Raw genomic sequence first — 15,295 nt, forward strand, 5'->3', positions numbered from 1 at the left:
TCACCACCCACAGGCAGATTCCAACAGACAGTCAGGCACCTACCTACATACTCACTCACCCCTTGATGACATTCAAGAAGGCTTGGCAAAGAAAATTCAAAATGGTGAATAACATAAATAGAAAGTCTTTTTTTGTTAGATGCCATCACATATGGACAGCTGTTTCACCTCCTTGATTAACCCTAGCTTAATCTAAGGTTGAAATGAACTCTTGTTCCTTCAGATGCAAGATCATTGCCTGGACGCATTCCCAGATGACCACAGATGCCTGAGGTTTGTTGGGGGATAATACACATAGATAAGTGGTGACTACTCCTAGGTAACCATATCATACTTTCTTAATATCATCTCTATCAGAAAACCAGAGTAAGCCTCATTTCAGGATATCTCTAGGTCCCCAAGGATCATAAGGATTATGGTAGAAGATAGAGGTGTCATGTGATGGTGTCCCATTGGGTGTCTTTCACATGTGATCATTTCCCAACATTTCAACTGTGAGGAAACTTTGGAAAGACTGTATCAGATCCCTACCCAAAAGTCTCTGAGAGAGACTACCCTGGCAGTTCAGTGGTTAAGATTTTGCCTTCCAATGCAGGGGATGCAAGTTCAATCCCTGTTAAGGGAGCTAAGATCCCATGTGCCTCTTGGCCAAAAAACCAAAACATAAAACAGAAGCAGTACTATAACAAATTCAATAAAGACTTTAAAAAGTCTCTGAGGTCCATACACTTTTTTTGTTTACTTTTGGGGATATTATACAGATCTGGGAACCAATCAGGTTCAAATTCTAGGCTTTTGCCATTTATTGACTTGGGGCCAGTCCCCTGCCATGGAACTGCAGGAGCCTGTCCTGTCAACAGGAATCACCCCAGTCTATTTTATGGGTCAGGTGAGCCAGCACACGAAAGCCCCAGTGTAGGACCTGGAGCACAGCAGTTGTTCAGTCACCGTGGAACCTCTTTCCTCCTGCTTCAGTGTCTCCTGCTGCATAACAAACCACTCTCAGGAAGTGGACTAGTTAACTTTACTCAAATAACAACCAGATTATTTGCTTATGGTTCTGCTATCTAGGTTGGTGTCACCTGGAGTCACTCATATACTCCTGAATCCCCTCAGGAGGCTCAATTAGTCCTGGATATCCAGCACAGCTTCACTCCCATGTCAGACATCTTTGGCTAGAACAGCTGGGACCTGGCTAGGGACCTCTGTTTCCATGAGGTCACTCCATCAGGATGGTTAGCAGGGGCCAGCTTCATAAGGTGCAACATATGTGGTCACACAGGGCCCCACACCCAGAAGGACCCCTGCTTGGCTTAACTCTCTGTTGCCACTGCCTTGAAATTCTGAATACTTTAAAAATGAGAGACCCTGCATTACCATTTTACACTAGGTCCTACAAATTATGTAGACAGGACTTGTAGCCATACTTCTTTCCTCAAAGGCTCCAAGCTCCAAGGGGTTGAAAAAAGACTTAGGCCAAAACTCGCACAGTGTCACTTCCCTGCATTCCAAGCCACAGGAACTCACAAGGCCATGCTGACTCAGGGTGGGAGCAGAAGGTCTCGGTGGCCATCCACGTCACCTTGCTTCCTTTTTGCAGCATTCTCATGAGCAGGCAGGTCCTGACAGAGCTTGTTTGGTGCTAAGAAGCAGAAACCCACTCAAGTTTCCTCATAAAAAAGAGGGATAGATGGTAAAGAGCCAGAAATCTCCCAGGAAGAGGGGTAGCCACACCTCAGGGAAGTGGAAATGACAGTTAGAAACTCAAGGCCTGAGGCTATGGCTTGCCTCTCAGGGATCACACTGGTTTCCTTGGTGAGTCAGCCGTGGTCTGAGGGGAGAACCTGGTCACTCAGAAGAGCCAACTGTCCCTTCCAGGGACTGTGGGCTGGGCGGACTCTCAGCAAGAGGATAGTGGAGAAAGTGTGCCACGTAACTTGACAGAATGTTTTATCAGCTATTTATGAAGTGCCAATAATTATGCAGACTTTCCTGGTGGTTCAGTTGATAAAGAATCCACCTGCAATGCAGGAGATCCGGGTTCAATCCCTAGGTTAGGAAGATCCCCTGGAGAAGGAAATGGCAACTCATACCAGTATTCTTGCCTAGAAAATCCCATGGACAGAGGAGCCTGGCGGGCTACAGTCCATGAGGTCGCAAAGAGTTGTACACAACTGAGCAACTAAACCACTAATAACTATGAACAAGACCATGTCTGGGCCTATGGGGATAAAATTTGGTCCTAGAGGACCACTTCTTTTCAGTCACATAAAGGAATTTCTTACTACTTTTTACTGAAGCAAAGGAGGAGGAGGGTGTGGGGATATTTCTTTTTATTATTCCTTGGGCCCTGGAAGCCAGTTCTGCTCCTTGTTGGGTGGTTCATCCGACATCAAGTGGCAAGGCCCACCTACAAGGGAGGTTTGGAAGGATGCATTCTCTTTTTGGAAGAATGTCAGTTAGCCTCAGAGAACAGCTGAGTGATGATGAACCAGAAATTGTGACTTTTCCTGACTTGATTCTGTCCCACCTCAGGGAAGATGGCTGACTTGGGCTCTCAGAAGAAGGGATTCCTACCTGGACAGCCCATCTCTTGAACACTCTCCTCAGAATGCTCCCTATCCCACCTCTCCTATTTCACCCCCTGATAGTTCCTTCTTTCACACGCTCATCTAAAGTATTCATCCCTTTCTCAGGAAACCCCACCTACTTCCCCTCATACATACTGACCTTCCTTCTTCCTCTGTTGGTGCTTTTTGGTAAAATCTAATGTTTATGGCCTATGCTGGTGCTGGGGTTTTCCTGTGCCCAGTTTTCTTGGCTCTGAAAGACAAGGTTCGGTCTAGTTGGTGAAGGAGACATTGGTGGGGGGTCAGATCCCAGGGCAGTTTCCACCACTGACAGCTGTGGGAGATAGTTTTCATTCATTACCTAAAAACCAAGCAACTTCAACCAAGTGAACTTTAAAATTTCCCAGTAACAACACACTCTACTTTTATTTGAAGAAATGATGTTTTTCTCTATTAACCTGACTTTGACTAGCTCCTTGAAAACAGTAAACTTGGCATTATTTAGTTAGAGAATAAAAATTTTCTGGCCTCTAGGAGAAGGCAATGGCAACCCATTCCAGTACGCTTGCCTGGAAAATCCCATGGGCAGGGGAGCCTGGTGGGCTGCAGTCCATAGGGTCATTAAGAGTGAGACATGACTGAGCAACTTCACTTTCACTTTTCACTTTTATGCATTGGAGAAGGAAATAGCAACCCACTCCAGTGTTCTTGCCTGGAGAATCTCAGGGACGGGGGAGCCTGGTGGGCTGCCATCTATGGGGTGGCACAGAGTCGGACATGACTGAAGCGACTTAGCAGCAGCAGCAGCAGTTCTTTTTTAATTAAAAAAATTTTTATTGAAGGATAAATTCTCACACACTAGCAAAATAATGCTCAAAATTCTCCAAGCCAGGCTTCATCAGTACATGAACCATGAACTTCAAGATGTTCAACTGATAAAAAAAAAAAAAAAAAGATGTTCAACTGGATTTAGAAAAGGCAGAGGAACCAGAGATCAAATTGTCAACATCTGTTGGATCATCGAAAAAGCAAGAGTTCCAGAAAAACATCTACTTCTGCTTCATTGACTATGCCAAAGCCTTTGACTGTGTGAATCACAACAAACTGGAGAATTCTTAAAGAGATGGGAATACCAGACCACCTGACCTGCCTCCTAAGAAATTTGTATGCAGGTCAAGAAGCAACAGTTAGAACTGGACATGGAACAACAGACTGGTTCCAAATCGGGAAAGGAGTACATCAAGGCTGTATATTGTCACCCTGCTTATTTAACTTATATTCAGAGAACATCATGAGAAATGCTGGGCTGGATGAAGCACAAGCTGGAATCAAGATTGCCGGGAGAAATATCAATAACCTCAGATATGCAGATGACACCACCCTTATGGCAGAAAGCGAAGAAGATCTAAAGAGCCTCTTGATGAAAGTGAAGAAGGAAAGTGAAAATGTTGGCTTAAAACTCAACATTCAGAAAACTAAGATCATGGCATCTGGTCCCATCACTTCATGGCAAATAGATGGGGAAACAATGGAAACAGTGACAGACTTTACTTTTGGGGGCTCCAAAATCACTGCAGATGGTGACTGTAGCCATGAAATTAAAAGACGCTTACTCCTTGGGAAAAAAGTTATGATTAACCCAGATAGCATATCCAAAAGCAGAGACATTACTTTGCCAACAAAGGTCCATCTAGTCAAGGCTATGGTTTTCCAGTGGTCATGTATGGATGTGAGAGTTGGACTATAAAGAAAGCTGAGTGCCAAAGAATTGATGCTTTTGAACTGTGGTGTTGGAGAAGACTCTTGAGAGTCTCTTGGACATCAAGGAGATCCAACAAGTCCATCCTAAAGGAAATCAGTCCTGAATATTCATTGGAATTTTCATCTTGAGCTGAAACTCCAATACTTTGGCCACCTGATGCGAAGGGCTGACTCATTGGAAAAGACCCTGATGCTGGGAAAGATTGAAGGTGGGAGAAGAAGGGATGACAGAGGATGAGATGGTTGGATGGCATCACCAACTCAATGGATATGAGTTTGAGTAAACTTTGGGAGTTGATGATGGACAGGAAGCCTGGCGTGCTGCAGTCCATGGGGTCGCAGAGTCAGACATGACTGAGCAACTGCACTGAACTGAACTGGTTTACAGAATTTTGTTGTTTTCTGTCAAACCTCAACATGAATCAGCCATAGGAATACATATGTCCCCTCCCTTTTAAGCCTCCCTCCCGTCTTCCTCCCCATCCCACCCCTCTAGGTTGATACAGAGCCCTGTTTGAGTTTCCTGAGCCATAGAGCAAGTTCCCGTTGGCTATGTATTTTACATATGGTAATATAAGTTTCCATATTACTCTTTCCTACATCTCACCCTCTCCTCCCCTCTCTCAATGTCCATAAGTCTATTCTCTATGTCTGTTTCTCCACTGCTGTCCTGTAAATAAATTCTTCAGTACCATTTTTCTAGATTCTGTATATATGCATTAGAATATGATATTTATCTTTCTTTATGACTTACTTCACTCTGCATAGTAGGTTCTAGGTTCAAACACCTCATTAGAACTGACTCAAATGCATTCCTTTTTATGGCTGAGTAATATTCCTTTGTGTATATGTAGCACAATTTCTTTATCCATTCATCTGTCAGTGGACATCTACATTGCTTCCATGTTCTAGCTATTGTAAATAGTGCTGCAATGAACAATAGAATACATGTATCTTTTTCAATTTTGGCCTCCTCAGGGTGTATGGCTAGGAGTCATATGGTAGTTTTATTCCTAGCGTTTTAAGGAATCTCCATACAGTCTTCCACAGTGGCTGTATCAATTTACACTCCCACCAACAGTGCAGGAGCCTTTCCTTTTCTCCACACCCTCTCCAGCATTTGTTGTTTGTAGACTTTTTGATGATGGCCCTTCTGACCAGTGGGAGGTGATATCTCATTGTAATTTTGATTTGTATTTCTCTAATAATGAGTGATGTTGAGCATCTTTTCATGTGTTTGTTAGCCATCTGTATGTCGTCTTTGGAGAAATGTCTGTTTAGGTATTTTCCCTGCTTTTTGATTGGGTTGTTTGTTTTTCTGGTGTTGAGTTGTATGAGCTGTTTGTATATTTTGGAAATTAATCCTTTGTCAGTTGTTTCATTTGCTATTATTTTCTCCCATTCTGAGGGTTGTCTTTTCACTTTGCTTATAGGTTCTTTCGCTGTGCAAAAGCTTTTAAGTTTAATCAGGTCCTGCTTGTTTACTTTTGTTTTTATTTCCATTACTCTAGGAGGTGGGTCATAGAGGACCTTGCTTTGATTTATGTCATCGAGTGTTCTGCCTATGTTTTCCTCTAGGAGTTTTATAGTTTCTGGTCGTATATTTAGGTCTTTAACCCATTTTGAGTTTATTTTTGTGTCTGGAGTTAGGAAGTGTTCTAATTTCATTCTTTTACATGTAGCTGTCCAGTTTTCCAAGCACCATCTATTGAAGAGGCTGTCTTTGCCCCATTGTATATCCTTGCCTCCTTTGTCAAAAATAAGGTACCCGTAGGTGCATGGGTTTATTTCTTGGCTTTCTGTCTTGTTCCATTGGTCTACATTTCTGTTTTTGTGGCATGTACTTTATATGATAAGAATCATCCAAGGACTAGGCATAGGTCTGTCTTTACGACCCAGCAGCTGATGTCTATTTGAATAAGAACTTCATGATCATCGATCTCTTCACTGATCAAAGGGATAACTCCTAGTCTCAAGGAACTTCCAGTCAAGTGGAAGGGTCAGTCTTACACTCAGGAAAAAAACAAACAAACAAACAAACAGAGAGGGAGGGGGCAATGAGGGATGGTGAAAAAGTAGAAACAAGTATGGGTGGGGATTACCCTGCAGCTGGGTTCCAAGCTGGAGCTCAGGCATAATGGAGGGTTGGGACCCTTTCAAACTGCAAACATAGCTGTTTGCACACAAGTGCCCAGCAGGAGTTAAGGCAGAGGCTGTGTTATATCTCCTTAGTCGCAGGAAAGCCTGCCCAGCTTACTCTCTCCACTGTATGGGCTTGCCGAAAGATTCAGAGTTCAGGCAGGTGGAAACTAGTCTAGGCCAGGTGGAGGGTCCGCTCAGGAGACTTGACTAGACACCCTCACTCCCAACACACGCTTCCTCCCACCCTTTCAACCCCAGTACGCATTTAGCTGCACCTTCTGGGTTCCTCCAGCTGGAGGGGGCCTGGGAAGGAGCCCACTTTCCGCTATTACTTTACTTGATTCCCATTTTGAATTCTTTATCCTGCAGCTTCACAATTCATGAGTAAAAAGGTAGCTGGGCCTCCAAGAATCCCCCCTTGATGCTGTGCAGCATCTCCCCTTCCCAAATTTATAGCTACTCACTGCCAGATGGCCTGAAGCGCCTTTCTGCTCCTGATGTCATCAAGAAGAAGCCCAACATGTGCGCACACACAGCAAAACCTCCTGGGCGGGGCTTGATTTCTCTAAGCCATATTTTTAAAAATTATTCATTTATTTTTGGCTGTGCTGGGTCATCCTTGCAGTGTGCGGGCTTTCTCTAGTGATGGTGAGCAGGGGGATACTCTCTAGTCGTGGGTGCTCAGGTTTCTTATTGTGGTGGCTTCTCTTGTTGCAGAGCACAGGCTCTCGGCACACGGGCTTCAGAAACTGCAGCTTTCACTAGTTGCGGCACACAGGCTTAGGTGCTCCAGGGCATGTGGGATCTTCCCAGACGAGGGATTGAACTGTGTCCCCTGCGTTGGTAGGTGGATTATTATCCACTGTTGTTTTTGTTGTTCAGTTGCTAAGTCATGTCTGACTCTTCGCAGCACCATGGGCTGAAGCACCAGGGAAGTCCTCTAAGTGGTATGTAAACAGCTGTTTTGCTGGGGTGTCTCATATTCAGTTCTCTGTGGATTAGGACCATTAAGTTTCCTAATCAGCTGCTGGGCTCCACACAATCCTCTTTAGAAACCTTTTGCTTGATATGTGTCTGATGACGTCTGTGTTTAGCTGCAAAGTGGAGCCAATGGAGTGGAGCAAGCAGACTAACACTGGGCTTCTAAACAAGCAATGTCAGCTTGTGCTCTGCTGCTTCAGTTGTCTCCGACTCTTTGCAACCCCATGGACTGTAGCCTGCCAGGCTCCTCTGTCCATGGGATTCTCCAGGCAAGAATACTGGAGTGGGTTGCCATTTCCTTCTCCAATGTCAGCTTAGTCACTGCAGATTTGTCCTGGCTGCCAAGTCCTCTCTTTCTTCTCTCTTCCTATCAGGGAAGCTTGCCACTCAGTAGCTTTGTTTCAAGCGGAAGTTGGTGTGCTTTGATACCCTCAGGGAGTGCTTACAGGCTGGGGGACACAGGTGGGCTATTGGAATCCTTGTATTTACCTTCTAGAGGAATGCACTGGAAACAGGAGGAGGAGTGAAGCCAGGTTGGATTGGGTTTCCAAGCACCCCTGTGTACCCTCTAGGTTCCACCAATACCCTTTCTTCTTCCACCCTGAGGGCCCTTGCTGTTGGCCTTGGCCAGATCATGTAAAACCGGCACTGCAAGTTGAATAGACTAGGCATTTATTTTCTGATAAATCAGGTCTCTGTCCTGCCTGCACTTTGGCCTGCTTTTGATAAATGTTTCCAGCAGTGAATACAACATGTGTAAACTTTCTAGATGTGTCGATTATAAATAGTGTTTCCTTACATTTGGGGCAGCACTTTCGAGTTTCCAAAACACGTTTCCATACAGTAATTGTCTCACCGGATTTCCTCAATAGGATGAAAGAAGATGGAGCAATGCATCCCTATTTTGCAGTGAAAAAACCTGAAACTTGGAGAGGTATAGTGACTTGGGCAGTTGCAGGACTAGAAAGTAGAAGATTAAGAAAGCAGAACTTCTGCTCCTTGCTGCAGAAACCTTTGACAGTCATGTAGTCTTTCTCTTTTTAAATCTCACTAATCACCCTAGTAATCTTGTTGGATAACAGAACAATTTGTTCATCCATGCCATGTTCTCTTATTGCATAAAGGAAATGATAAGGGACAAGAGAACTGATTTCTCAGATGTATCCTTTAGAGCTCTTACACCATGTCAATCACTCCCTTATCCAGGCTACCAGTGATTTGCCACCTTCCAATATATGGGAAAAATAGTAAAGGTGAAAATCAATAAGCTACTAAGCTAACGCCACAGAGATCATCATCAGAGCAGGAACTACGCTGGACTCAGTAGCGTCATTTGAGAGAGAGCTCTGCCTCCCCAAGATGTGCGGGAGCGTCAAGGCCTTAAGGATCAGGAATGTGGACTGACTGCTCTCCATATGGTCTTCAACTGAGGCTATGCTGAACTTCCTCTAGTCATACTACGGCAGAAAACATAGCGACCATCAGAGCTTTGGTTTTTTAACCAGGCTCTGTGATTCCTATTAAGGATAAGGTCTAAGGTGATTTAAGGGAAAACGGCAGAAAAGGGGGGGAAACCCTCTTAATTCTCGCCCATGCATTCATAATAGATAAAGTCAAGAGGGAATAGAAGGCTATTCCTCAGGGGTGAGTTGACCCTAATTGTCTTCCCTGTTTGGTGCTTTTAGCCCAGAGATACAGAAAAGGAACAGTCTGACAGAAATCATCACCGATGGCCACCTTCATTCAGTTGTTGTTTGGTTGCTAAGTTGTGTCTGGCTCTTTGCAACCCCATGGACTGCAGCATGACAGGCTCCCCTGTCCTCCACTATCTCTCGGAGATTATCCAGATTCATGTCCATTGAGTCAGTGATGCTATCTGACAGTCTCATCCTCTGTCCCCTCCTCCTTTTGCCTCCTATCTTTCTCAGCATCAGGGTCTTTTCCAATTAGTTGGCTCTTCACATCCGGCAGCCAAAGTAATGGAGCTTCAGCTTCAGCATCAGTCCTTCCAATGAAAAATAAAGGTTGATTTCCTTTAGGACTGACATCACTTACAAACATTTTTTGAGCACCCATGATGGGCCAGGCTCTGAGCATACTATGATGAAAGACATAGTTTTGATGCTTGACTTTTTCCATTCGAACCTAATTTATTCCATTTCCCTTTTGCTCTCACTTTTCTCCCAATGTCCCTCCCAGCTGTTTTGATTCCTGGTCATTTGCATCATTTTTGGCAAGACATTCTAGAGGATCAATTCCTGATGTAGCAAAACCGCCCACGTCCATCTGTCCTAGTCCCCACTCTTTCAGGACAGGGTTAGCTCTTGGTCCTCCTTCATGTACTGTTTATCCCCTTGCATCTCCCCTCCTAGAGAAGGTGCTTCTAGGTCAATGGTTGTGAACATGAAATGAAATAAGCTGTACTCCTGATTGCCAGACAAGTTTAAGTTTCTTCTTCTGAATGCATTTACCTTAAAGCAAATATCCTGCGGGCTTCCTTCATAGCTCAGTTGGTAAAGAATCTGCCTGCAGTGCAGGAGACCCAGTTCGATCCCTTGGTTGGAAAGGTCTCCTGGAGAAGGAAATGGCAACCCACTCCAATATTCTTGCCTGGAGAATCCCATGGACAGAGGAGCCTGGCAGGCTACAGTCCATGGAGTCGCAAGAGTCGGACACAACTTAGCAACTAAAGAGAAAGAAATGTTCTGCAGGGAGAATGCTTTGTTGTGGTTCTTTCCCCCTTTCTTCCTGGTTCCCTGAGAAACCACTAGTCCCTCTATCAGTAGCCTTGTGGTTGGAGTTGATATTCATCCTGCTTCTGCTGTTAGGGGAGACCTTGCTCAGCTTAAGCCACTCCGATCAGAGTGAACCCAAAGACTTTGCCTCGGAATCCTGGAATACAAAATCTCTTTTCTTTGTGGAGCTTAGTTGTGTGAGGTTGTGAGGCTCACAATTGCCTTTTTCATGATGGATAAGCCTGGAATTTTCAGGGAGCACTGCTGAAAGCCTGAGGATGGAGCCAAAGAAGAGAAATCAGAGATGAAAGATGGGCCCAGGACATGGGGTATGGGCCCTGAATCCAGTTGGGTCTGAACCAATTCTACATCTGGGTTAATCTATTAAGTGAGCCAATTAACTCCACTATCCCCTTTGAAAACACTGATTCAAGTTTGGTTTTCTGTCTGTTACAAAAGATTGCCAGCTAAGTACTATCCTTAGGCTAAGGCTTCCCAAATGGGGTGCCATGGTATACCTGTGAGCTGAGTTATAGATATTACTTGAGCATGATGACCCCAGCCCTTGGGAGGGGCTCAGAACAGCCAGAGTGCCAGGGATGGTCATCTCTGGAAGCAAGTAGCTTTGTCCATTTACCCCAGTGAGACAACAAATGCAAATTTTTAATGTGCCCCGTTATGGTGATTTTAGAATATGTTCAAAAATTTTATAAGACTGCTCCATTCCAAAGGTAGAGCCTGCTACTCCTCTCCTTGAAAGTGAACTGAACTTTGTGACTTGCTTCTGAAAACTAGAATATGGCAGACATGAGGGAGTATGATTTCTGAGACTAGGTCATAAAGGACACTGCCACTTTTGGCTTGCTTCTCCTGAACTGCTCATTCTGGGGGGAAGTCGGTGAGTACCCATGCAGAAGGGGTTGAGGTCCACAGGCAGAAGAACTGAGGCCTCCCATCAATGACCAGCATCAACTCTCTCCAGCTTCAGTCAAGCCTTCCGATGAAAGCAGCTCTGGCCAATGTCTTGATTGCAACCTCCCATGCAAGACCGTAAGTCACGCTGCCCATCTAAACTGATCTAATCCACTGGAACTGCCTCAGGTGTTGTTTGCTGCTGTGTTACATTAATGAGTTTAGGGGCTGGCTGGCTGTTACATTATGCCTTAGTAGATAACATTTACACTCAGAATGTGGAAAAGATTGAGCAACACTGCTTTAAGTCCAAAAACGAGTACACTGGTTACTGCAGACATACACAGCAATATATGAGAAACTTTAGTTTTAGTCTTTTTTATTTTTTTGCAAAATACTTAGTAGCAGCATTACAACATTTGAGATAACAAGCATTTAAAAATACATTTAAAGCAAAACAAAAGCTCCCTGTCTTTGCAAACATACTTGCAAACACAATTATCAGTGACAGCTCTAAAAGTTTTTGCTTTTATAACTAATGTATTGTTATGGAAAGGACTTCTTAGTGAATAGCACTATGGCATTTAAGACAAACCCAATCAGGTCTACTCAATAAAGTCAGGTTTCACTTTCCTGAGATTCTTAAGAGCTGGTGACAGTTCACTCAACACCTTGTTACAGGAAAGGAGGCATGAAGCTAATCAGAAGGTTTCTCCCTGAAGCTTGTATAGAAGTTTGCAAAGTAAAATCAAATGGGCTATCACCGCATAGCAGCTTTCTCTAACTTTCAGGACACAAAAGGCCTAATCTGCTTTACTCTTAGGAATGTCTGAAACGCTTCTTTCTTAATCCCCTATTTAGGATACATAATCATTGGAGAAGGAAATGGCAACCCACTCTAGTTTTCTTGCCATGAGAATCCCATGGACAGAGGAGCCTGGCAGGCTACAGTCCATGGGGTCACAAAGAGTTGGACACGACTGAGCGACTATCACTCATCATCATCAATCAGAGGACCAACGTTCAAGTTCTTTGTTTATGCCATTACTCAGGTAAGTGCAATGCCTCCACTTCATTTATAACCATTACAGAAAGAACAACTCCCCTGGAGTAGGAAATAATAACTCACTTCAGTATTCTTCCTTGGAAATTCCATGGACAGAAGCATCTGACAGGCTACAAGGGTCGGAAAGAGTCAGAAACAACAGAGCACACCCCCAAAGAACAACTAAACTATCTGGAACTGAGAAAAGAGCCAGGGTTAGTTCAAGAAGAGTGTGAGTTAAACCAATGCTGACGAGTTCATACTCGCCAACTCTACCAGCTTCACTTCTAGGTAAGCCCGTGGGCTCTCAGTCAGAATTTTTTTCTTACTCTATACACTATTCCTGTTTTGCCATTCTATGATCTCAGCACACACATCGGAGGCATCATATCATAAAATTTGAGAGTTTCTAGAATTGTACCATCCAATATAGTAGCCACTAGTCACATCTGGCTACAAGCACCTGAAATGTGGCTGAACTTAAAACTGAGATTAGGTGTAAAGTATAAAATCTGTAAGTATAAAATACATACATACAAATTTTGAAGGCTTAGTATGAAAAAAGGAATGTAAAATACCTTGTCAATAATTTTTATATTGATTACATGTTGATAATATTTTGTACATATTGGTTAAATGAAATGTATTGTGAAAATTAATGTCACTTCTTTTCCTGATTTTTAAATGTAGCTACCAGAAAATTTAAAATAACATATGCAGCTCATATTATATTTCTATTGGACAGTGCTGGTCTAGAAGCAGGCCTACTCACAGTCATTCATTTAATTATTCAACATATGTTTATTAAGTGTCTTCTGTGTGTTGAGTTCTAGGCTAGGAGACAGGAATGCAACAGTGAACACAAGTTTTTGTACCTATGAAACGTGTGGTACCCACTGTAGCACAAGAGAGACTGAAAGTGAAAGCTACTACTACTACTAAGTCTCTTCAGTCGTGTCCGACTCTGTGTGACCCCATAGACGGCAGCCCACCAGGCTCTCCCATCCCTGGGATTCTCCAGGCAAGAACACTGGAGTGGGTTGCCATTTCCTTCTCCAATGCATGAAAGTGAAAAGTGAAAGTGAAGTCGCTCAGTCGTGTCCAACTCTTCATGACCCCATGGACTGCAGCCTACCAGGCTCCTCTGTCTATGGGATTTTCCAGGCAAGAGCACTGGAGTGGGGTGCCATCGCCTTCTCCGGAAAGTGAAAGCAGGGGACATTTAATCTGGAATATTTTAGGTCACAGGATTTTAGGACCCTTAGAGTTAAAAGCCAGCCCTACATGACTTAGCACCTAACCCTTATTATATCTGAAGGCACTATATAATTGGTGTTGATAAAAATGGCCACTCTCGAGTCACTGAGAAAAGTTTATATTCCACACTGCCTCTTGTAGTCTGCGGTGCATTATGGCTACAGCCATACAGATGCTCTTCCTCACTAACCCGAGGGGCTCTGGAGGGCAGTGACAATGTTCTTTGACCTTGATCTCACCCAGTGTCTCCCACACAGAAAATACTAAACAACGCATGGAACTAAAGCATGTCATATGTACTCATTTAAGAAAACAATTAAATACATCATATACTTTAGGAAGAGTTCTTCCCCAAATGTCTAAAGAACAAAAGGTCTGCCATGTAAACTAGTAAGTTTCAGTAATTAAAAGAAAAATGTCCTCTTTCAGAATATAAATTCATGCATACCTGATGATATAAATGAAAAAGTTCTGTGATATCCAAACGAAATTCTCTCTCATGACCACCAAGACTAAATATTATATATGAGGTGTGACCCTGGATAGCAGTTTGACCAAGGCCATAATTAGGCATCTTTCTTCTTCTCTGAAATGCTTTACTAAAGAGTTGTGAGTTGTCAAAATCAAAAAAGACAAGTTGCAAAAGGAAACATTTTGCTTGCAATTCTTATTATGTTTTCAGTACCAGTCAAGGTAATCAGTCATATTAAAAAATATATAATTTAATTATCAAATAATAACTTTGTTCATCTTTGTCCAAAGAATCCAAAGCTGAATATATTCTCTAGCTGATGTACACATGCTGACAGACAGCTCAATGTTCAGAAATGAAAGCAGAAGTATTATTCTTTTATAAAAATAAACTTGGTCCCAGAGAAGAGAATAAAAAGTGATACAAGAGTGAGTGTAAGAAAAAAAAAAGCCAAGCTTTAGAGGAGAATTGTTTCGATTTTAGTAAATGCAGCATCTGCAACTTTGAGCGGGTCACTCAGAGTACCATGTATCTCCTACATCAGTGCTGGAGTGCGCACCTCTCTAACGTGTGTTAAATTAACAACGTAACAGAACAAAAAAGCAAAAATAACTGTACAACAATGAGTCCACCATTACCAAAAGGGAAGCAAGTCCACAAATGATTGATCCCCGGATTTCCAGCCTTCATGATCTTAAGATTTCTAGTAAGCCCTCCCCTCACAGATTTATTGGAATGTTTGTACTCCAACAAGTTCAGCTTTTTCCCATAAAAAGGGGATGGGACAAGTTCACTCTGAATAGGTCGGTGGACAACTTTTTCATTTTCCCTTGGGCAATTTGGATTTATCTAAATATAGGTTAAATTAAAAAACAGATGGGAGGAAGTCATCCCTTGGCTAGGCAGTGCCTGACCACTCAGCAGGAGATGTTATTTATGCCTTGTTTTGTACAATTACGTGAAAAAGCACGCCTCAACAAATAACACAGGCATCCCTGATGAACCAGCCTCCAGCATCTCCATCTGCCAAATGTCTGAAGTCTGGTCGCACCCCATTTGTGTATAACTCCCACGGTCACTTGGGTCCCAAAGCTTTCAGAGGACATCCGCTCAGGGAGTGTGTGGTGTGTCCTGTGTGGCAAATATCCTGTTTTAGGCACCAGCGGGTCCTTCTCCAGGGTCACAGAGCCTCCAGTCTTCCTGGGTGAGGATAGTTTTTCTTAGCTGCCCTGTGACAACTGGGTTTCACATTTCCTGAAACTAGATCTGTGGAAGGAGTCTCTGAAATTAAGGAGGGAAGAGAATAGAGGAAAGAAAGATCAGTTACCCTTTTAAAAAGAGGGAGGGGGAAAATCATTCACTAGAAAAGGACATCTGTCATGGGGAACTCAGTAAATAAGTAAGAAAGGGAAAGTGCGGC

At 43.3% G+C, this 15,295-nt stretch overlaps 1 protein-coding gene across 1 annotated transcript in view; it reads right to left on the reverse strand.

Moving 5' to 3' along the window:
- Positions 1-13,684: 13,684 nt before the first annotated feature.
- DOCK8 (dedicator of cytokinesis 8) overlaps positions 13,685-15,295 on the reverse strand; it is a gene marked incomplete in the record, with an annotated part of 208,370 nt that continues 206,759 nt past the window's right edge. Inside the window, 1 exon segment of the mRNA XM_045165057.1 lies at positions 13,685-15,156. Within this exon segment, the coding sequence (XP_045020992.1) occupies positions 15,096-15,156 (61 nt within the window).

The sequence above is a fragment of the Bubalus bubalis genome, chromosome 3 (assembly GCF_019923935.1).
Source record: "Bubalus bubalis isolate 160015118507 breed Murrah chromosome 3, NDDB_SH_1, whole genome shotgun sequence".
NCBI lineage: Eukaryota > Metazoa > Chordata > Mammalia > Artiodactyla > Bovidae > Bubalus > Bubalus bubalis.